This window comes from Balaenoptera musculus, chromosome 1 (assembly GCF_009873245.2).
Source record: "Balaenoptera musculus isolate JJ_BM4_2016_0621 chromosome 1, mBalMus1.pri.v3, whole genome shotgun sequence".
NCBI classification, from domain to species: Eukaryota; Metazoa; Chordata; class Mammalia; order Artiodactyla; family Balaenopteridae; genus Balaenoptera; species Balaenoptera musculus.
Window position 1 is genome coordinate 52,378,971 of NC_045785.1, and position 23,630 is coordinate 52,402,600.

The 23,630-nt window shown below is 40.6% G+C and overlaps 2 protein-coding genes across 6 annotated transcripts in view; both read left to right on the forward strand.

The window, feature by feature from the left end:
• NFIA (nuclear factor I A) overlaps positions 1-23,630 on the forward strand; it is a 376,875-nt gene that overhangs the window by 285,450 nt on the left and 67,795 nt on the right. For 3 of the 5 annotated variants that reach the window (XM_036855592.1, XM_036855604.1, XM_036855586.1), the window contains 2 exons: positions 11,169-11,297; positions 13,533-13,586. In XM_036855592.1, coding sequence (XP_036711487.1) covers positions 11,169-11,297; positions 13,533-13,586 — 183 coding nt within the window. The remainder of the gene's footprint in view (positions 1-11,168; positions 11,298-13,532; positions 13,587-23,630) is intronic. The other 2 variants (XM_036855614.1, XM_036855599.1) reach the window with 1 other exon arrangement.
• LOC118896968 (protein phosphatase 1 regulatory subunit 14B-like) lies at positions 21,721-23,234 on the forward strand. Its single transcript, XM_036855644.1, is given in 2 exon segments — positions 21,721-22,590; positions 22,593-23,234. Coding segments are annotated over 2 exon segments (636 nt in total). The 5' UTR covers positions 21,721-22,304; the 3' UTR covers positions 22,943-23,234.

Below are 23,630 nucleotides of genomic sequence, written 5' to 3' on the forward strand. Positions count from 1 at the left end.
TCATTCCTGTCCTGCCCCTAGGTTCTTCAGAACCTTTTTTTTTTTTTTTTTAGTTTCCATATATATCTGTTAGCATACAGTGTTTGTTTTTCTCATTCTGACTTACTCCACTCTGTATGACAGACTCTGGGTCCATCCACCTCACTACAAATAACTCAGTTTCATTTTTTTTATGGCTGAGTAGTATTGCATTGTATATATGTGCCACATCTTCTTTATCCATTCATCTGTCGATGGACACTTAGGTTGCTTCCATGTCCTGGGTGTTGTAAATAGAGCTGCAATGAACATTGTGGTACATGACTTTTTTAAAATTATGGTTTACTCCAGGTATATGCCCAGTAGGAGGATTGCTGGGTCGTATGGTAGTTCTATTTCTAGTTTTTTAAGGAACCTCCATACTGTTCTTCATAGTGGCTGTATCAATTTACATTCCCACCAGCAGTGCAAGAGGGTTCCCTTTTCTCCACACCCTCTCCAGCATTTATTGTTTGTAGATTTTTTGATGATGGCCATTCTGACTGCTGTGAGGTGATACCTCATTGTAGTTTTGATTTGCATTTCTCTAATAATTAGTGATGTTGAGCATCCTTTCATGTGTTTGTTGGCAATCTGTATATCTTCTTTGGAGAAATGTCTGTTTAGGTCTTCTGCCCATTTTTAGATTGGGTTGTTTGTTTTTTGATATTGAGCTGCATGAGCTGCTTGTAAATTTTGGAGATTAATCCTTTGTCAGTTGCTTCATTTGCAAATATTTTCTCCCATTCTGAGGGTTGTCTTTTCATCTTGCTTATGTTTTCCTTTGCTGTGCAAAAGCTTGTAAGGTTCATTAGGTCCCATTTGTTTATTTTTGTTTTTATTCCCATTTCTCTAGGAGGTGGGTCAAAAAGGATCTTGCTGTGATTTATGTCATAGAGTGTTCTGCCTATGTTTTCCTCTAAGAGTTTTATAGTGTCTGGCCTTACATTTAGGTCTTTAATCCATCTTGAGTTTATTTTTGTGTATGGTGTTAGGGAGTGTTCTAAGTTCATTCTTTTACACGTAGCTGTCCAGTTTTACCAGCCACTTATTGAAGAGGCTGTCTTTTCTCCATTGTATATGCTTGCCTCCTTTATCAAAAATAAGGTGACCATAGGTGCGTTGGTTTATCTCTGGGCTTTCTATCCTGTTCCATTGATCTATATTTCTGTTTTTGTGCCAGTACCATACTGTCTTGATTACTGTGGCTTTGTAGTATAGTCTGAAGTCAGGGAGCCTGATTCCACCAGCTCCGTTTTTCTTTCTCAAGATTGCTTTGGCTATTCGGGGTCTTTTGTGTTTCCATACAAATTATGAAATGTTTTGTTCTAGTTCCGTGAAAAATGCCATTGGTAATTTGATAGGGATTGCATTGAATGTGTAGATTGCTATGGGTAGTATAGTCATTTTCACAGTGTTGATTCTTCCAATCCAAGAACATGGTATATCTCTCCATCTGTTTGTATCATCTTTAATTTCTTTCATCAGTGTCTTATAGTTTTCTGCATACAGGTCTTTTGTCTCCTTAGGTAGGTTTATTCCTAGGTATTTTATTATTTTTGTTGCAGTGGTAAATGGGAGTGTTTCCTTAATTTCTCTTTCACATTTTTCATCATTAGTATATAGGAATGCAAGAGATTTCTATGCATTAATTTTCTATCCTGCTACATTACCAAATTCATTGATTAGCTCTAGTAGTATTCTGGTAGAGTCTTTAGGATTCTCTATATATAGTATCATGTCATCTGCAGACAGTGACAGCTTTACTTCTTCTTTTCCAATTTGGATTCCTTTTATTTGTTTTTCTTCTCTGATTGCTGTGGCTAACACTTCCAAAACTATGTTGAATAATAGTGGTGAGAGAGGGCAACCTTGTCTCGCTCCTGACCTTAATGGAAATGGTTTCAGTTTTTCACCATTGAGAATGATGTTGACTGTGGGTTTGTCAAATATGGCCTTTATTATGTTGAGGTAAGTTCCCTCTATGCCTACTTTCTGGAGGGTTTTTATCATAAATGGGTGTTGAATTTTTTCAAAAGCTTTTTCTGCATCTATTGAGATGATCATATGGTTTTTGTCCTTCAGTTTGTTAATATGGTTTATCACATTGATTGATTTGCATATATTGAAGAATCCTTGCATTCCTGGGATAAACCCCACTTGATCATGGTGTATGATCCTTTTAATGTGCTCTTGGATTCTGTTTGCTAGTATTTGTTGAGAATTTTTGCATCTATGTTCATCAGTGATATTGGCCTGTAGCTTTCTTTCTTTGTGACATCTTTGTCTGGTTTTGGTATCAGGGTGATGGTGGTCTCGTAGAATGAGTTTGCGAGTGTTCCTCCCTCTGCTATATTTTGGAAGAGTTTGAGAAGGATAGGTGTTAGCTCTTCTCTAAATGTTTGATAGAATTTGCCTGTGAAGCCCTGTGGTCCTGGGCTTTTGTTTGTTGCAAGATTGTTTTTTTTTTTCTGTGTACACACATGTTTATAGCAGCACTATTCACAACAGAAAAATCATGGAAACAACCCAAATGTCCACCAATGGATGAATGAATAAACAAATTGTGGCACATACATACAGTGGAATAGTAATTCAATCATAAAAAGGAATGGAGCAATTAAATATCAAACAATTACACGGCCAAAAACAGTTTTTTAAGGAATGAAATACTAATACATATTACAGTGTGGATGACTCTCACAAACATCATGCTAAGTGAAAGATGCCAGACACAAAGGTCACACATTGTATGATTCCATTTATCTGAAATATCCAGAGTAAGTAAATCCATAGAGAAAGAAAGCAGATTGGTGGTCTCCAGGGCCTGGTAGAGAGAGCAAAGTAGTATCTTCTCAATGGGTATAGAGTTTCCTTTTGGGATGATAAAAATGTCTATGCCCTATCAGGGAGATCATATTGAGTTCAAGAGCTTTGTCGAGAAATCTTTTTTCTAAAGCATCATCTCCTTTGGTGTTGCCAATGTGAAATGGAATATTCATTTTGCTTCTGTTCTGGGGCTCCACTGGACATCAATTCTAATAGTAGCTTTTACTTTTAGACCACTTCCCAAAATTATAGTTCTCTTTTTCTGTCTAGCAGCTTTGGATGGTTCCTTCACCGATGGAGAAGTTATCCACTGGTACTTTTGGCTGCCCTAGTCTTGAAGCTCCAGCCCCTGCTCCTCAGGCCGGGTCCCCATGGGAGGCGGGGCTGCATGCTGATGCACGGCAAGCGGGCTGCTGTTCTCCTGTTGGAAGATTTTTAATCACAGTCTCAATTTCAGTGCTTTTGATTGGTCCGTTTATATTTTCTATTTCTTCCTGGTTCAGTCTCGGAAGGTTGTGCTTTTCTAAGAATTTGTCCATTTCTTCCAGGTTGTCCATTTTATTGGCATATAGTTGCTTGTAGTAATCTCTCATGATCCTTTGTATTTCTGCCATGTCAGTTGTTACTTTTCCCTTTTCATTTCTAATTCTATTGATTTGAGTCTTCTCCCTTTTTTTCCTGGTGAGTCTGGCTAGTGGTTTATCAATTTTGTTTATCTTCTCAAAGATCCAGCTTTTAGTTTTATTGATCTTTCCTATTGTTTCCTTCTTTTTCATTTATTTCTGATCTGATTTTTGTGATTTCTTTTCTTCTGCTAACTATGGGGTTTTTTTTGTTCTTCTTTCTCTAATGGCTTTAGGCGTAAGTTTAGGTTGTTTATTTGAGATATTTCTTGTTTCTTGAGGTAGGATTGTATTGCTATAAACTTCCCTCTTAGAACTGCTTTTGCTGCATCCCATAGGTTTTGGGTCATCGTGTTTTCATTGTCATTTGTTTCTAGGTATTTTTGATTTCCTCTTTGATTTCTTCTGTGATCTCTTGGTTATTAAGTAGTGTATTGTTTAGCCTCCATGTGTTTGTATTCTTTACAGATATTTTCCTGTAATTGATATCTAGTCTGATAGTGTTGCGGTCGGAAAAGATACTTGATACGATATCAATTTTCTTAAATTTACCAAGGCTTGATTTGTGACCCAAGGTATGATCTATCCTGGAGCATGTTCCAAGAGCACTTGAGAAGAAAGTGTATTCTGTTGTTTTTGGATGGAATTTCCTATAAATATCAATTAAGTCCATCTTCTTTAATGTATCATTTAAAGCTTGTGTTCCCTTATTTATTTTCATTTTGGATGATCTGTCCGTTGGTGAAAGTGGGGTGTTAAAATCCTGTACTATGATTGTGTTACTGTCGATTTCCCCTTTTATGGCTGTTAGTATTTGCCTTATGTATTGAGGTGCTCCTATGTTGGGTGCATAAATATTTACAATTGTTATATCTTCTTCTTGGATTGATCCCTTGATCATTATGTAGTGTCCTTCTTTGTCTCTTGTAATAGTCTTTATTTTAACGTCTATATTGTCTGATATGCGAATTGCTATTCCAGCTTTCTTTTGATTTCTCTTTGCATAGAATATCTTTTTCCATCCCCTCACTTTCAGTCTGTATGTGTCCCTAGGTCTGAAGTGGGTTTCTTGTAGGCAGCATATATATGGGTCTTGTTTTTGTATCCATTCAGCTAGTCTGTGTCTTTTGGTTGGAGCATTTAATCCATTAACATTTAATGTAATTATTAATATGTATGTTCCTATTCCCATTTTCTTAATTGTTTTGGGTTTGTTATTGTAGATCTTTTCCTTCTCTTGTGTTTCCTGCCTAGAGAAGTTCCTTTAGCATTTGTTGTAAAGCTGGTTTAGTGGTGCTGAATTCTCTTAACTTTTGCTTGTCTGTAAAGGTTTTAATTTCTCCATCGAATCTGAATGAGATCCTTGCTGGGTAGAGTAATCTTGGTTGTAGGTTCTTCCCTTTCATGACTTTAAATATGTCCTGCCACTCCCTTCTGGCTTGCAGAGTTTGTGCTGAAAGATCAGCTGTTAACCTTATGGGGATTCCCTTTTATGTTATTTGTTGTTTTTCCCTTGCTGCTTTTAATATTTTTTCTTTGTGTTTTATTTTTGATAGTTTGATTAATATGTGTCTTGGTGTGTTTCTCCTTGGATTTATTCTGTATGGGACTCTCTGTGCTTCCTGGACTTGATTAACTATTTCCTTTCCCATATTAGGGATGTTTTCAACTATAATCGCTTCAAATATTTTCTCAGTCCCTTTCTTTTTCTCTTCTTCTTCTGGGACCCCTATAATTCAAATGTTGATGCACTTAATATTGTCCCCTCTGTCCCAGACTCAGAGGTCTCTGAGACTGTCCTCAATTCTTTTCATTCTTTTTTCTTTATTCTGCTCTGCAGTAGTTATTTCCAGTATTTTATCTTCCAGGTCACTTATCCATTCTTCTGCCTCAGTTATTCTGCTATTGATTCCTTCCAGAGAATTTTTAATTTCATTTATTGTGTTGTTCATCATTTTTCTTTTCCTTTTTAGTACTTCTAGGTCCTTGTTAAACGTTTCTTGTATTTTCTCCATTCTATTTCCAAGATTTTGGATCATCTTTACTATCATTGCTCTGAATTCTTTTTCAGGTAGACTGCCTATTTCCTCTTTATTTGTTTGGTCTGATGGGTTTTTACCTTGCTCCTTCATCTGCTGTGTGTTTCTCTGTCTTCTCATTTTTCTTAACTTACTGTGTTTGGGGTCTCCTTTTCACAGGCTGCAGGTTCATAGTTCCCATTGCTTTTAGTGTCTGCCCCCAGTGGGTAAGGTTGGTTCAGTGGGTTGTGCAGGCTTCCTGGTGGAGGGGACTAGTGCCTGTGTCCTGGTGGATGAGGCTGGATCTTGTCTTTCTGGTGGGCAGGACTGCGTCCGGTAGTGTGTTTTGGGGTGTCTGTGACCTTCTTATGATTTTAGGCAGCCTCTCTGCTAATGAGTGGGTTTTGTTCCTGTCTTGCTAGTTGTTTGGCATAGGACGTCCAGCACTGTAGCTTGCTGGTCATTGAGTGGAGCTGGGTCTTAGCGTTGAGATGGAGATCTCTGGGAGAGCTTTCACCATTTGATATTACATGGAGCCGGGAGGTCTTTGGTAGATCAATGTCCTAAGCTTGGCTCTTCTACCTCAGAGGCAGAGGCCTGACATCTGGCCAGAGCACCAAGACCCTGTCAGCCACATGGCTCAGAAGAAAAGGGAGGAAGAAAAGAAATAAATAAAATAAAATAAAGTTATTAAAATAAAAAATAATTATTAAAAATTTAAAAGTAATTTAAAAAAAGAAAAAAAAAGAAAGAAAGAAAGAAGAGAGCAACCAAACCAGAAAACAAATCCACCAATGATAACAAGCACTGAAAACTATACTAAAGAACAAAAAAACAAAAAACCCGGACAGACAGAACCCTACGGTAAATGGTAAAAGCAAAGCTATACAGACAAAATCACACAAAGAAGCATATACATACATGCTTGCAAAAAGAGAAAAAGGAAAAAATATATATATCTATATATAAAAACAAAAAAGGAAGAGAGCAACCAAATCAATAAACAAATCTGCCAATGATAATAAACTCTAAATACTAAACAAAGATAAACATAAAACCAGAAACAAATTAGATGTAGAAAGCAAACCCCAAGTCTACAGTTGCTCCCAAAGTCCATCGCCTCAATTTTGGGATGATTGGTTGTCTATTCAGGTATTCCACAGATGCAGGGTTCATCAGGTTCATTGTGGAGATTTAATCCGCTGCTTCTGAGGCTGCTGGGAGAGATTTCCCTTTCTCTTCTTTGTTCACACAGCTCCCAAGGTTCAGCTTTGGATTTGGACCCGCCTCTGCATATAGGTCACCTGAGGGTGTCTGTTCTTCGCCCAGAAAGGACGGGGTTAAAGGAACAGCTGATTAGGGAGCTCAGGCTCACTCAGGCCGAGGGGGGAGGGAGGGGTACGGATGCGGGGCGAGCCTGCAGCAGCAGAGGCCGGCATGACATTGCAAACAGCCTGAGGCGTGCCGTGCTTTCTCCCGGGGAAGTTGTGCCTGGATCACAGGACCCTGGCAGTGGCGGACTGCACAGGCTCCTGGGAGGGGAGGTGTGGATAGTGACCTGTGCTTGCACACAGGCTTCTTGGTGGCGGCAGCAGCAGCCTTAGCGTCTCATGCCCGTCTTTGGGGACTGCGCTGATAGCCGCGGCTCGCGCTCGTCTCTGGAGCTGGTTTAGACGGTGCTCTGAATCCCCTCTCCTCGCGCACCCCGAAACAATGGTCTCTTGCCTCTTAGGCGGGTCCAGACTTTTTCCTGGACACCCTCCTGGCTAGCTGTGGCCCACTAGCCCCTTCAGGCTGTGTTCATGCAGCCAACCCCAGTCCTCTCCCTGGGATCTGACCTCCGAAGCCGGAGCCTCAGCTCCCAGCCCCCGCCTGCCCCGGCGGGGGAGCAGACGAGACTCTCGGGCTGGTGAGTGCTGGTCGGCACCGATCCTCTGTGCGGGAATCTCTCCGCTTTGCCCTCCGCACCCCTGTTGGTGCACTCTCCTCCGTGGCTCTGAAGCTTCACCCCCTGCCACCCCCCGTCTCCGCCAGTGAAGGGGCTTCCTAGTGTCTGGAAACTTTTCCTCCTTCACAGCTCCCTCCCACTGGTGCAGGTCCCGTCCCTATTCTTTTGTCTGTGTTTTTTTTTTTTTTTTTTTTTAATTTATGTATGTATGTATGTATGTATGGCTGTGTTGGGTCTTCGTTTCTGTGCAAGGGCTTTCTCCAGTTGCGGCAAGCGGGGGCCACTCTTCATCGCGGTGCGGGGGCCACTCTTCATCGCGGTGCGCGGGCCTCTCACTATCGCGGCCTCTCGCCGCCGAGCACAGGCTCCAGACGCGCAGGCTCAGCAACCGTGGCTCACGGGCCGAGTCGTTCCGCGGCATGTGGGATCTTCCCAGACCAGGGCTCGAACCCGCGTCCCCTGCATTGGCAGGCAGATTCTCAACCACTGCACCACCAGGGAAGCCCTTGTCTGTGTTTTTTCTTTTTTCTTTTGCCCTACCCAGGTACATGGGGAGTTTCTTGCCTTTTGGGAAGTCTGAGGTCTTCTGCCAGCGTTCAGTAGGTGTTCTGTAGGAGTTGTTCCACTCCACTGTATTTTTGATGTATTTGTGGGGAGGAAGGTGATCTCCACATCTTACTCTTCCGCCATCTTGAAGGTCTCTGGGAATGTCCTATTGAAACAAAACATTATGCTAAATTTCTGCTTCCAGTTCTATATAATTCTTTATTTTTACATATTGAAAGGAACTTTGAAGTAATATTTTGTTTGTTCCAGAAAAACGTGTCACATTACTTTATAATTTTTTTTTAAAATCTGATACTTCTAAAAAATAGTTTGAAATCAAAATTTTGACTCATTAAGAGAAAGCCAATCAGTCAATCTGTGCAGTAATTGTGTAACAGTTGTGCATAGCTATTTGGTAAAAGAAATTTTAACAAGGAGTTTATTTTTAAAGTAACATACAGAAACCAAATTTGATTTCAAAAATAAAAGCCAGGATTAACGTTGTCTAGCTTTAAACATAAAGCAGTTGACTAGCATTTTGAAACTTCATTTGGTCAATTAAGTATACAAAGCAAATTAACCAAAACATACATTATGCATATGGAGAACATATAAGTAAATAATAAGGAAACATGCTCAATATGAGTCTTTAAAAATTGAAAACACAAAGTAATTTTGAGATTCGTGACAGCCTTGGGGTTCATATTACTTGACCGTGATAAATTTAGAAGATTATACAGAGTTTGGCTTGTTCTTCTTGTATGCAGACAGTATTTCTTCTCTCTTTAACCCTTTCAAAGAGGATTTAAATTTTGATCATTTTGAATCCATTTACTAACTTGATAAGCATTTTGATGCTTATTGTCTATATTTAACTTCCACTTCCCCTTTTAAAAGTGTTAAGTGTTAAGTGGTGGGTTTAAATCATGTCAACATTTCTGACGTATTTAGAATTGCATGGGTTGGAAAACGTGAACTTTTCAAAGAAATGACTTTTCCTTGAGTCCAGCCATTTGCTTTCTTTAATAAGATTAGTTCAGATACTGCATTTCATCATCAATTCCATCATCTGAAAAAAATTCTGCCATCTCAAAAGTTTTGACATTTTCATTTTCTATTCTATTTCTGTTCCATGACACATAATTCAGGCATTTGACTGAGTTTAAATCAGTGGACTGGTTGGAAGCCTAAAAATTGCCTTGCACAGAAGAGTTTTGAATGAATTGGGAGATTTCTTTACATTTGGGAGCTTTTTATTTCTTTCCTTTCATTTTTTAATTTGAAATCTCTTCTGTGATGTAATTACATGATGATACCTTAGGTTAGGTTACTCGTAATGGACGTTGATCCAAAATCTCAATTTGTCCTAACGATGTTAGGACATTGGCATGCCATGTCTTTGGTTACTGATTCAGCGAGCAAACAAATATAGCTAAAGTCACTTAGTGACTTGTTTCTAATTCAAATCACACACATATTGATCTGTAGAACGGATCTGATCTGGATTTGTCTAGCTCGTGTGAAATCACACACCACTTCATGTTGTCCTTGTGTCTGACTATGCAAATGTGCTTGCCGATTTGCAATTTGTTTCTTTCTTAGGGTCAAAACCCCAAGTTTTGCTCTGTCCAGGCATCTCTTAGTAAAGCCACAGATAAAGCCAAGAACTGTACAGGTAGTTTACATATCTTTTCAGGCCACTTGGTATGTTCTAGACTCTTTGTTAGATAGCCTGAAAATAGAGGCAGGCAAAGCAGACCTGTTCTCTCTCCTTATAGAATCTGTGGTCACACTTGAAGGTTGTCTTGTAGAATTTCATTAAGGAAATCTGTGATTAGAAATAACAAGGACATGTTTAGACTAACTAAATTTCTAAATAGATCTATACCTATACAGTGCTTAGAATAGTACATGGAACTTAGCAAGTACTCGATAACATTTACATGCTAATATCATTATTATTTTTATTACTTATTTTTCCAGTTCACCCAAATAATTCTCTAGTCATAGGCAGAACATAATACTTGTAGATATGTATAAGTAAAATGAGATTTGGTTCTTTTAACATGAAATCAGACCAATTTTGTGCTGCAAATTTAAAAGAGCCCAAATTTTTCCTGTGATGTGGAGACTAGGAGTCATTTCCTTTATTTTTATATCCAAGTTTTCATTGTTTTAATTGGCACCCTACCAAACTGATAGATGCCTCTAGTTGTGTGTGTCAGCGTAGTTGCTGAGAACATTACAGGTGCAGTAATTACAAGGGACCATTTTCCCATTATTTTCTTCCCAAAGCATTTCCTATGCTGGAAATGCTATGAAAAGTTTAGACTATAGTAAAAATACTATTTTTAAAAAAACAAGCTTTTATTTTCTTAAAATAAAATATGTTCATCATAGAAAAAACAAGTAAGCAAAAAGAAGCAGTGAAAATCACTCAAATCCAACATGCAGAGAGAACTACTGTTATAGTTTATGCATATTTCTTTCCAGTTCTTTCTCTGTACATAGAAATACATTTTAAAATGGCATCATTGTATAATATCCTATTTTGTAATTGCTTTCCATGTCTTTATTTCATGTCATTAAATATCTTTCCATTGTCATTATTCTTTTACAGTGTTATTTGCATTGGTTATACCTTATTTAACCATTTAACTTTTATTTTTTAACTTTTACCTTTTCTTTTTTTTCTATTATAAATTATTCATTGGATGAGCAACTGAGTTACCATTGATGAGGGTTTTTTAAATGTTAAAATAGCTAAATTGTATAAAATATGGAGAGAGTGCCTTGACACTGAAGTAAAGTAGCTGGCAAGATAAGATGATTGCATATGAGGTCCTCATATGCTTCTATAACCTTCCTTACAAAGGGTCCGAAAGGCCACTGGCTCAGACAGCAACTTCAGGAAGCACTGGGGAAGTGGTGCTCCGTAATTAGAGAAGATCAGTAACCCCAAAATGGGCTGCGATTTAGGAGAGTAAGTTGAAATCAACTCTATGCTGATATCAGGGGACCGTTCTGTCACCTGTTTGTTCCTATGACAAATTCAAACCAATTCAAAACAAATTTTCCCTTCACAGGTAGATTTCTTTTTTAAATTCTTTTAAGTTTAATCTTTTAGGTTGCTTAAACTGTTGTTCCGTGATTTAAGTGTGCTTGTCAATCCATCCTTCCTGCCAGGAATGCCATCTCCAACCACACTGAAGAAGTCGGAGAAGTCTGGTTTCAGCAGCCCCTCCCCTTCGCAGACCTCCTCCCTGGGAACGGCATTCACACAGCATCACCGACCTGTCATTACAGGACCCAGAGGTGAGCTGCTCCACAGGCACCCTTGATTGTGCTCAGATCATAACCTCGGGACCAGAGTAGCAAAATGAGAGACAATGAGGGCTCCCCCAGAGTGGTCCTAAAGGCAGCAAGTGTTCTAATTTCTTATCCTCGGGGGCTGCTTTGGAATGGTAGGGACCCAAGAGATTCGGCATCAAACCCTGATCCTTACCTGTTTCTTTGCTGGTGGGATGTTGAAAAGAGGTGGGAGGTAATTTGAATTAAACCAAAATCAAATCTGTCCTACAAATTGTACGAGGGGCACATGCATGCACATCTGTGTGTATTTGTGTGCGTGTGTTAGGTAGTTTATTTTTGTGTAGTCGATTACCTCTTTTCAAGCAATAGCTTATTTTCATTCTCTCACCCCTGCTGATTCCCTTTCCTTGAAACCTGATTTCAATATGTGGCATTTTGCATTGAGGTTGTCTGCAATCACTGTGTTGACGAGCCATCTTCATTCCCTCCTTTTGAAGTGGTAGATAGTTTGTCTGGTTTTCATTGCAATGTTTTCATTATTTTTGTCTCATGTGCTTTTAAGTTTATTATTAAAATGTGTCCACAAGAAATATGATTTGTATTTCACATTAAAGACAAGCTTTAAACCTCAAGAGAATGTCAGCAAATCACTTAACTTGATCTTATTGCAAGATGAAAATATTTATTAGTTTGTTTATGAAACTCCCACAGTAGGAGTACGAATAATTGTAACCACGTTTGCTTTCTCCCATCAGATTTTCGTTTAGGTAGGTTTGTGATCTACCAGCTGGTATCATAAAACATCCTAGAAAGTTATGGTCTCTTGTCTACTTTGACATACGCCTGGGGAAACTGATGTTTCTTGCATTAATCTCAATGTGAGTGCCACAAATCTGAATCCCTTTATGAATACTCTGTGCATCTCAGGGAAATATGGCAGTTGAGAGGGCTGGCCAATGCACACGTGCAGAAATCACACTGAAGAAAATAAGTATTCTGACTATTGTGTGAAGCAGTTTCTCTGTCCACCATTATGGATGCTCACTTGCCCCATCTTTAAACATCTTGCGATCATTGACGGAACTTTCTCAAGATCCCTAATTATTTCACTTGTGTGTGAGAGTGTGTGTGGTACAATCAGAGAAGCTATATATGTATTTTTTCCTAATTTGAAAACCTTGCATCTGAATGGGATTATGTGGTCCCAGAATGAGTCTCTTTAAATGGGGCAGTATGATATTTTCCTCGTTGTCAACATTCCTTAAGCACTGAAACTGTGGTGCGAAGTAAGAAATACAAAGCCCTTTTAGTCAGAAGATTTTTGGTCTCAGGGAGATAAGGCATGTGACGTTTCTCATCTTTATTATGGTCAGGTTAACATTCTAAATGCTAAATTAATGTTAAAAGCAGACAGTTCTGTAGGGCCTCAGAGGAGGGAACTATGGAGGTTCCTTCATCCATTAAACAAGGATTTAATGAGTACCTGTCACTATACAGACACTGGGAAATCAGTGGTTTCTGTCCTCATAGAGCATATCATCTAGTGCAGGAAAATAAGCATTTAGAAGATGATGTGGAATGCACTGTTACTTATCACTTTATATCAAATAAAGAGACTTCAAAGTGTACATAACATTGAAGTCAAATCTTAAAAGTTGCTTACATGAATGGAGGGCATTCCAAGCAAAGAAAAGACTCATGGGTGCAGCAGGGCGATAAGGATTGGGAAGCAGCAATGTCAGCAATCAGGTTAGTTGGTTAAGCTGCCTCTTTCCCTTTCCACTTACCTTCTGAATTTTTTAATATCCTCATCAATAAAATGGGAACAATACTACTGCTGAATGAATTTTTTCTCCCAACCTCATATTCTTATACAGAAACTACAATAAAACAATATTTGTAGAGACTCTTTGAGGAGCATAAAGCAATGTGCATATGTTATCATTTATTCAATAAATACTGAATGCCTTCTGTGTGTCTTGCCTTAAAACCATAGTTCTAGAAATTACTGAAATGATTCTAGCAGTTACTGTGGGTGCCATGATTGGGTGCTTTCTTCACGCTAAACAATCACATTTGCTAAAATGACCCACACTGGGTTGAACCAGAGGGGACCTTCTTAGCCTACAGGACAGTGAGTTTTGATCTATTCATATTCATGAAATTGTTTATGTGGAAAAGAGAAAGATGCTCAATTTAAGAATTATGGAATTCCAAAGATTCTTTTTTTTCCACCAGAATTCAAGATGGTTCCCAGCATCCTCAGTTCTCCTTTCTGGGAAATCTACTCAGGTACCCATTCTTATTGCATCCTGCCCCACTTAGTGGTCTGGTGAAGGGAAGTGGGGTAGTTGAGATGAAATATTTCAGCAGCATCACAGAATTGAGATAGACTAACATAAGACACTCTTGGGCTAAGACCTTTTTAAAGGTTGGTATTCAGGTGCTTATTATTTAAGACATACTTGCTACAGGTATCGTAATCCCGGTTATTCTTCTCTGAACTAGTTGGAAAGCTAATGCTTGGAATGACATCACATCTGGGAGCAAGAGTTGATATTTTAGGAAGATGAGGCCGGATTTAAAGGAGGAGAGTCTGACCGAGGGAGCCAGTGTGGAATAAATGAGACATTGGACATAAAGGAGAATTCAACCGCACATGTTCTTTTTAGTGTAAGGAGTTACCACAGTCTGAAGTGATAAATCATTAGAAAATCCAGACAGATGATCCAGCTTCAAAAGGAAGAAGAGAAAGGTGTGTCCTTTATCAGGATCCTGGGGCACTGGAGAGGCTGTTTACTACACTCTTGTTCAGAGTTAGGTGGAATAGTCACCTCTGGATAGCACCTAGATTGCAAAACTTCTGCTGCCTTCCTTAAAATTTCTCAGGGGACTACCTTGACTAGACAAACACCAGTTAGTAAGCAGTAGCTTTGTCACGTACCTCAGTGCCCAGGCCAAGGGTGGTGTTTTAACACAGCTACAGAAAAGCAAGGTCTCCTCACTGAAAAAACAATGACCCCATTTTTCACTGCAAAAATTATCTATGTTTGGAAATTTGGTGGCCACCTTTTAAAAAGGAAACCTCTCTTTGATGATTGTAAAGCTGAGGCAGAAAAATAGAGCCTTGAAGGGAGTGGGTAAGTGCAAAAACTCGGGGGGTCGAATGGACTGGTTTTTGAATCCTGTCTCTACCACTTTCACCAGCTGTGAGAACCTAGCACATCGCTTTCTTTCTTGGAGCCATGGGCTCCTCATCTATAAATTGAAGATCCTAATCTCAATCTCAAGAGAATTGTATTATCGAAGGAGTAGATGAAATCATGTATTTGCAGTCAATAGCACAGTGCCTGGAAGTAGAGTATGTACTCAGGTCATACAAACAATTAAATCACCCGTTTTCATCCAGGGTTTGAAAATCTCATGCTGTTCTCCTGCCTTTGCCTGTCCACATATTGCCCATCCTAAGACCAGCTCGGGTACCACCTTCTGCCTGAAACCTGCTCAGCACCACCCAGGCCGCCATCATCTCACACTCCGCAGACTCCGGGAGACTTTCACGCCTGCATATTCCCTCCACCGACATGGTCTTGCTTTGTTAGTTAATGTACATGTCTTGTCCCTCCTCTAGAGCAAAACCTCTGAGAGGAAGAATCTCTAATGTGTGCTTTTTGGTATCTTCATTGTGTCTCATACACAATGCTCAAATATGCTCAAATATTGCTTGAATGAATAAAAAGTACTCAAGTTGCACATAAAGGTACACAAGAGACATTCATCCCCTCCCTGACACTGGCAGATTGTCATTGCTTCAGAAGAACAAAGGGTAACAAAGGATAATAGTTTATATAGTACTTCTTTATGAGGAATGTTAAAGATGAGGAAGAACGATGGCCTTTCATCCAAAGAAAGCTTTTGCAAGATTATGAAGTAAGGCTTTGCTATTAAAAGCTATGTTTTTTCTTAGTTTATGCTATTCTAATCACTTTCCTATTTACCTTGTGAAGGTAGAGACATGTGGTTTCTTAAAATGAATCCCTTCTCTGATATTGGCTTTCTTTATGGCTTTGATAAATCATTTAACCTTGTGGCCTCAGTTTGGCCATCTGTATCATGGGGGTAATACTTTGCCACCTATGTAGTTAAAATTAGGTGAAGGGGTTAAAAATTATGGAATGTCCTAGGGAGTGGGGAAGAGATTAAGTTTCAGTAAGGGCATTTGTACGTTGTTATACATTATTACAATTATTGCGCACTTCAAGCTGAACAATTGGGCTTTCAAAGACTTTCTTTTACCAGTACTTAAAATTTCAACCATAATAAAGTATTTAATCATGACAATTTATCTTATTCATGATAATGGAGAAAAAAATCCTTTTTCTTCCTTTTGCCTTTTTAAGAGTTGTAGGTTTGCCTGATGATTTAAAAGAGCCTAACTCTTTTTGATAATTATTTGGAGTACTCATCAGAGATATTTTCGAACTTCTTGAAAGTTTGTCTTCTTGAAACTTATGTTTCTGCCTAAAGTCTCTGCTATTTTCAAAAACAAGATAATGAATGATACTTAATTTAATTGCTCAGCACTAGGTAAGGCAACTCTGTGCTTTCGGGATTGAGAAGCAGGGAGGGGCCTGCACTATACACGTTGTGAGGCAGAGGTTGAGAGTAATCGCAAATAAGCACTGATTGAGCTTCATCTAGAGCCATAGAATTTCAGAATAGTGCTCTGAGAATCTTCTGGTTTAATCCTTTCCCTGTATCCACTAAGTATGTGTTTGGCTGTAAGTAACTGAAAGTCGGACTAAGCAGGTTGTATTTTTCTCATATAGAAACAAATACATGATTCAGGACCGTCATGGTGTCACCAAAGCACCATCAAGGATTGAGATTTCTTCTTTTACCCATGCTTTAATGGGTCGTTTTCATCCTCATGCTGTGACCTCATGGTCACAGCATAGCCACTACCCTCTTCTCTTTCCATGCATCTGCAATCCAAGCAGAAAGAAGGGAACCGACAAGGGCAAGAAGTGCCTGCCAGCTCATTCTGCCACCTTTTATAGAATCTTACACAGCATGATCAGAACTGTGCCACACAATCACCTCTAGCTGCAAGGGAGGCTGGAAAATCTAGGTTTTTTTAGCTGAGCATATCGCTGCTCTGTATAAAATTGGGGCTTTATAAGTAGGTAAACAGGGGAGAAATATGCTGGCTAGCAGTCAGCAGCATAGTTCCCATTACTCACAGAAATGTGACATCTGAGCTGGCCAGAGCCAAGACTAGAAATCTAGTCTCCAGTGCTGTGCCTTTTTTCACCATATCAGCAGTTTCTACCTTTTTCTCTACCACTGGGAGAAATCAACTGCATTTATTTAAACAATTAGTTTGTTTTCACAATTTTTATTAGTCAAAAACATGACATAGCCATTTAGATCTTTCGATAAGCATGACATAACCCGTGTTATCACACTGAGTTTTTTTTTTAATAACAGCCATAAACAGATCACTTGACATTTTTTATGAGCCCCTGAATCCTTGCTACTGGTAAACGCAGGGTTTCTGGTAGGTGTGAGTCACTTCAAAGACAACTTTTGAGGTCAGTTTGGCTTTTTTTTTTTTTAAATATTGAAATTAGCTTGCAGACTCTCATTACTGTCTGGGGACCCGTTCATTCTTCTGCAAGTATTTATCAAGCACTTACAGTGTACAAGGTGCTCTGCTACTTGCTGAATAGAGTGAAAAAGAGAAGCTTGGATTCTGGCCTCAGCATGCTTACTTCCTGGTGGAGGGCAGACAAGAAAGCCAGCTGATGTATTATTGTGATGGGGTCTCCCGGGTGCTGTCAGGGTCGGGGGCAACCTGATAGAGAACTACCATGGCATTCGGCACTGGGCGAGTCCACACAAGCGTGATTTACCCCTGTTCTCAAACAGAGTACCTGCTAGTTGTAAGCGTGCAAAGCAACAGCAGTCATGCTTTAACTAAGTACTGAGGAATCCAGACATACAAAATGTGAGCAAAAGGCTAAAGCCCCACTTCTTTATGGGTCAAAACATATATATATATATATATATATACACACACACATACACGTGAAGGGAGTTTAGAAATCAAATTGCCCTGATTCTGAAAACATGCACAAGATGTATTAAAACAATAGCCATATAAACCAAAGATTTATTGTGCAGCTTTCAAAGAATCCTGCCAGTTTCTGTTCAGACGTTTACATGCTCTATAAACCTCTCTAAGTCCATGATCCTCGTGGCCCAAACAGGGATCCTGCTCTTAGTGATGAAACATCTGAGGGTCTGAAGTTAACATCTCCCCGTTTGGCCAAGAAAAATATACTGCAGAGAATTATGAGAATTAAGATAACTTTCCAGGAAGTTCAGGTCACCAGGAAAGGTTGGAAGAGCGGAGACTCATAGACAATAATAGAGGAGGAAGGAAGGAGAGGTACAATAGGAAGGCAGCAGTTATCACTAGATGGCAGGGCCCATTGGAACAGGGACCATTCTTTATTCTTCCTCCCGATATCCTGTATCCCTCAGCCTTGTGCCTGGCATTAGGAAAGCACTCAATAAATATTTGTTGAATAAATGAATGAGCACATGGATTTGATTGAAGGCAAACAGAAAGTTTGGGAATAATAGGGAGTTCTTTCCACCCCCCATGTGTGATAATAATACAATATTCAAGTGCGTGTGTTTGGCGACATTTAGGGAGATGCATAGCATGGTGAATGAATGCTTGATATACACTTGCTTGGTTTTAATTAAGAACTTCTACTTTCATGGGCATTAAGAGAAATGCTGAGCTGAAAATGATTTGATCCCCTTTTTATGGAATATTTTCTATGGTATTATAAATGTGTCTGCCCAAACTAAGGATCCTGAAGAAGGAATAGTCCCTGGCTCCTCGTCACTCTCATAACCATGGCACCCTTCCTTGACATAGGCCCTCTACCTAAGCGGTAGTTTCGTTCAGCATTCTCGTATCATATTGGCAAACTTCTTTGCCTCTTAGGAAAACTTCTTAACTTAGTTGTAGAATGCGCTGGTGTTCCTTTCAGTGGAGCTGAATCTAATTTGTCTCTCCTGGTTTAGTGCAATTGAATCATCTCAGGAAAATGAGAAGCAATTAAGTACCTGTTGCTAACAAGGCGCTGAAATAATCTGCCACCAGATGCAAGGTGTTTATTTATTACTGGAGTGTGTCATTTGAGAAGACATTACATTGTCTTTCTAACAATCAGAATTGACTTCCAGATGCAGGCATCACAGACCTAACAAGTACCACCTTTGAGGAGCACTAAAAAGAGAATAAGAGGGCTTGTGAACACCGGGCAAGGTTAGCTCAAGTGCTGGTGCCCAGCCTAATGGGAAACGTCGTCGATGGGCTTTGAAGGAACTGGATGGTAAAGAGGAGAAGCAGCTTTTTAGCAAAGGCCCTTTACGTCCCAGTTCAGGAAATTATTAAATTCATTAGCCAGATACTTACAACCAACTATTACTGCCCAGCCAAAGGAAAAAACAGTGCCAGCAAATGTTTTAAAACTACCACTAAACAAAAGTCAGGAAGCATGTAATTAAAACTGTACCTTTATTGTATTGTAAAGCGTTTCACTGTGACATGGAAAATATTTAAAGGAGAAGGCTGTTTAGCTAATTTGTCTGCAAGTGAACTGGTATCCTAAATGAACTGTAAGGCCACCCACCGAGCAAGCCTCATAAAGGGCCGTGGCTGCTCAGCTTGGTTTTGTGTAACCGTTCAATAATTACTAGATAAATGCATAACTAAAAGCTCTATTACACTAATAATTTGTACTGAGGTAGATGTGTGGGACACCCTGCTGGGTTAATTTGTCATCCCCGCAGCAAACTTCTAAAGAGAGCTCTTCTGCAGTGGAATCTGTTAATATGTGGTCCCAAGGAGGACAGGTTAGAGCAGTAAGACCAATTGGCTCCTTAATCTCTTCAAGAGGCAAAATGCCTCCCGGGTGAGCACCGGAGAAAAGAATAGGGTGATTGGTGATTAACCACGTGGACCCAGATTTAAACTCATCTGGACAAAAGAAGCTGCTCTCCATCTCTCCATCTCTCCCTCCCTGTCTTCCACTCCCCTACCCGCCCCCCCCAACCATAAATCCACACATGTAGCCACAGTGAAGGCGCAGGTTCTGAGCAAGGTTTCTTGGAAATTATGTCACTGATAAGACTTCTGGGTATCACTTATACTATAAATCACATAATCAGATAAATCCCAAGCAGGTCTTTCTGGTTTAGCTTAATATAATGTTGATTCCATGTTTAGATTCATTCTTTATTTTTCTTTTTTTCAGAGTAGAATAAAAAGTCAATATTGGGCTTCTATCTCCTCTCTATATGAAATGTTTTCTTCTGTCACACACACACACACACACACACACACACTTGCTGTTTTAAATATGAAGCTCACATTTAAGCTTCAGCACAGGGTTTTCAACCTCACCGATTGACAGAACCATAAATCATGTTAAAGTTAAGTGAATTACTGTAGCATGGAACTGTAGCTTTAACAATGTTTATGTAGTATCAGCTTATCATCCATGTAGGCAAAGGGGGGTGAGCACTGATATTCGAAATGGGAATGTACAGTCCTGTTAATGTGGCTGCAGGATCACGGAGAGTTACCCATTTCATGCCGCATCCTTTGTATTGTTGAAACTAGTGTATTTAACCTCTCACGTGTATGGAATGTTTTTTAAAATGTATATTTCCACAGTAAATTTACATTCGCCACTTCTTAGTATTAAATGGCAGTTGCTTCCCCCAACCCCAAACAATTCATTCTTCTTATGCACAAAACACATGTGAGGAACATCAGAGTTGCCAGGTTGTATTACGGTAATAAGGGACCTATGAGGCAAATATCATGAAAGGAAATACGCCATTTGACCTCTGAAAAATAATTCAAATGGGAGCAGCAGAGTGCAGTGAAAAGAGCATGGGCTGTAGAGTCAGCCAGAATAGAATGCAAATCCTGGCCGGCCACTTGGGATCTGCATAAGCTTGTGCCAGTCACCCATCCTCTGCTGGTCTCTTAATTTCCCACCTGTACAGAACTTTAAGGTGTTAATAGGAGGAGGAAGTGAAATGACATAGGGAAAGGGCCACATATGTTATTAGTATGTTACTAAATGTTAACTGTCTCAGGGACTTTCCTGGTGGCACAGTGGTTAAGAATCCGCCTGCCAATGCAGGGGACACGGGTTCAAGCCCTGGTCCAGGAAGATCCCACATGCCGTGGAGCAACTAAGTCCGTGCGCCACAACTACTGAGCCCCTGTGCCACAACTACAGAAGCCCACGCGCCTAGAGCCTATGCTCCGCAACAAGAGAAGCCACCCCGCGCGCCTGGAGCCCGTGCTCTGCAACAAGAGAAGCCACCGCGAGGAGAAGCCCGTGCACCGCAACAAAGAGTAGCCCCTGCTCACCGCAACTTGAGAAAACAGCAACGAAGACCCAATGCAGCCAAAAATAAATAAATAAATATATATATATATTTCTAAAAATGTTAACTGTCTCAGATTCCCCCCGTCCCCATATCATTTTTTGCTGTCTTTCTGTGTAGTTCTCTTGAAAGGATTCTCACTTCCCTCGTTCCTCACTCCCCATCCCCAGTTCTCTCTTTTATTCTGCTCCTGTGGGTCCAGAAGGAGTGTGTGTTTCCCTTCACTAGGAGGAGCCTCATAGCCTAGAAGAGATGGGGCCTCAGGGAAGTGAGCCGGCCTGGTTACTCCATCCCATTATTCTTGTGTGGTTAGAAGAACGGGGGTGGGGGGGTCTCCCCAGTCAGGCAGGTGAACCCCCTTCCATGATGATTAGCCCGTAGCCATGGTGAAGACTTTGCTTTGGTTTGTCTTCATTCAGGCATGGCTCTTGCTAAAGGGGTAAGCACCGGGACTTCCCTGGCGGTCCAGTGGTTAGGACTTTGCCTTCCAATGCAAGGGGTGCAGGTTTGATCCCTGGTCAGGGAGCTAAGATCCCACATGCCTCGCGGCCAAAAAACCAAAAATCATAAAACAGAAGCAGTATTGTAACAAATTCAATAAAGACTTTAAATATGGTCCACATCAAAAAAAAAATCTTTAAAAAAAAAAGGGAGATAAGCACACCATTGTTATTTACAAGAGTCAATTCAGCAAATAATTTTTGAGAATGTATCATCTGCCAAGCACTGTGCTAGGCCCTAATGAGCAAACCAGACAAGCCAGTCCTGCCCCTGCAACCTAGTAGAACAGAAGGACAAATAATTATTACTTGGATGAGATTCATGAGAGGGGAATTAAAGAAAGGGATAATATAGCACAGGTATTTTAAAGTAATTGTGGGGATTTGGATTTATTTGTGTCAGGTTGTATGGGTCCCTTCTATTGGCATACAATACAGAATTAGAAAACCTTGGTATTGCTGAGGGATATCTCTAGATCTTCCTGAAACCTCAAATTCCTGAATACTGTAATAAGAGTTGTTGAATTGTTGCATACCCAGTAATGAACAGAAGACATGTTAATAAGCACCCTTTCAAGTGAAATATTCGTACAAGTGAAAGAACCCAGCCAGATTGCTTAATCACCCCTCCAGTCTCCCCAAAAGAAAATAATGGATTGGTTCATGTAACCAAAAAGTCAGAGGGTTTGCAGCTTCAGGTAGAGCTGGATCCAGATGCTCAGGCAATACCTTCAGAAATCTGTATCTTTATCTTTCTCAGCTCTGCTGTCCTCTGTGTGAACTTGATTCTTGGACTACATCTCCTCAGATCGTGGCACTGATGATATGAGAAGCTCCAGACTTAATCCCCACCAATGTAACAGTCCCAAGGGAAAGAGAGCAGCTCTTCCACGAGAGATCTAGGGACGGTCCTACTCCCTAGAGTAGGATGCTTATGTCTCTGATTGGCCTGGTTTGGGTCATTTGCTCACTTTTAAAATAATCTTTATGTTTAAAAAATAATGGGGTGGGCGGAGCTGCCATGGTGGACAGCCGCCCCGCAGGGGGCACAGCATTGGTGGTCCTGGCCCCCAAGCTGGGCAGTGGCAGTGTCTGCTTTCACAGACCCCCTGGGGCTGCAGGTGAGGGCCCAGTAAGGTGCCAAGGGAAGGTCATGGTTAAGTATGACCTCGAGGAGCTACGGAAGTGCCTCAACCTGGAGGAGTGGATCCTGGAGCAGCTCCCTGGCCTCTACAACTACCAGGAAGGGGAGATGCTGGAGCTGGAGATTGCTGTGGATGAATTCCTGGATGTGGAGAGTGATGAGACCCAGCTGCCGGGGTCAAGGAGCTGCTGGTGGACTGTTACAAACCCACTGAGGCCTCCGTCTCTGGCCTGCTGGACAAGATCCAGGACATGCAGAAGCCAAGCACACCCCGGAAGAAAGGAAGGGTCCCCCACGCAAGTGAACAGTGGCTCCACAGGACAACCCCTGCTCCCCGACCTCATAGCAACAGCAATACTGGGGGGCCCTGCAGCCAGGCCTGGTGCCACGAGTGGGGCTCCCCGTGCCTCTGGCCCAGAGGTGTCTTCCTAGACATTAAAAAAAAAAAGATAACAGGGTTTCTCATTGGTGTCGCCTGGGTTACATGTGCACCCACAGAGCTGGGGGGAGGGTAAAGTCTAGGCTAATGACAGACTGAGGTGGAGGGAAGGATAGTTACCCAAAGAAACATTAGAGCTCTGTTTCCAGAAGAAAGGGTGAAGGACTGCTGGGCAGCCAAAACTGAGAGCTGTCCAGTACAGGAGATAAGAGCAACGTTGTCCTGTGTGCTGGGTAGTGGGCTTGGCTCTCCTACCAGCCGAGTGACTTTGTGCTGCAGGTGGAGCTTGCAGAGCACAGGTCAAACCCCGGTCTTAGAAGAGTGACACTTAGTCCATGCCGGGGACCTCCAGGGCCATGAAAACAGTTGAGAACAGTTCAACTCTTGATTCCCAGTTGTCTCAGGTTGCCACATGGCGCTGCATGATCCTGATTACTTTTCGTATATCTGAATTTATCCTAAAATCACAACGCTAAGAATAATAAATAGCCCAGAATCAAGCACGCTGTCTGGCACACAATATATTCTCAACACATTCATTTTAAAGGTGTGAGCCCACTGTGTACTAGGCACCTAGAATTAGGAATAATTCTAATTTTGGGGAAAATCTCTTAAATTAGTGCTATTTTACCCAATTTACAGACAAGGAAATGCAGGTTTGAAAAAGTTACATAACTTTTCCTAGACTCACACAGGGAGTGAATGATTTCAAACCCAAAATAGTTGAGCTCTAAAAACCATACAGACATATAATTTCCATTTTG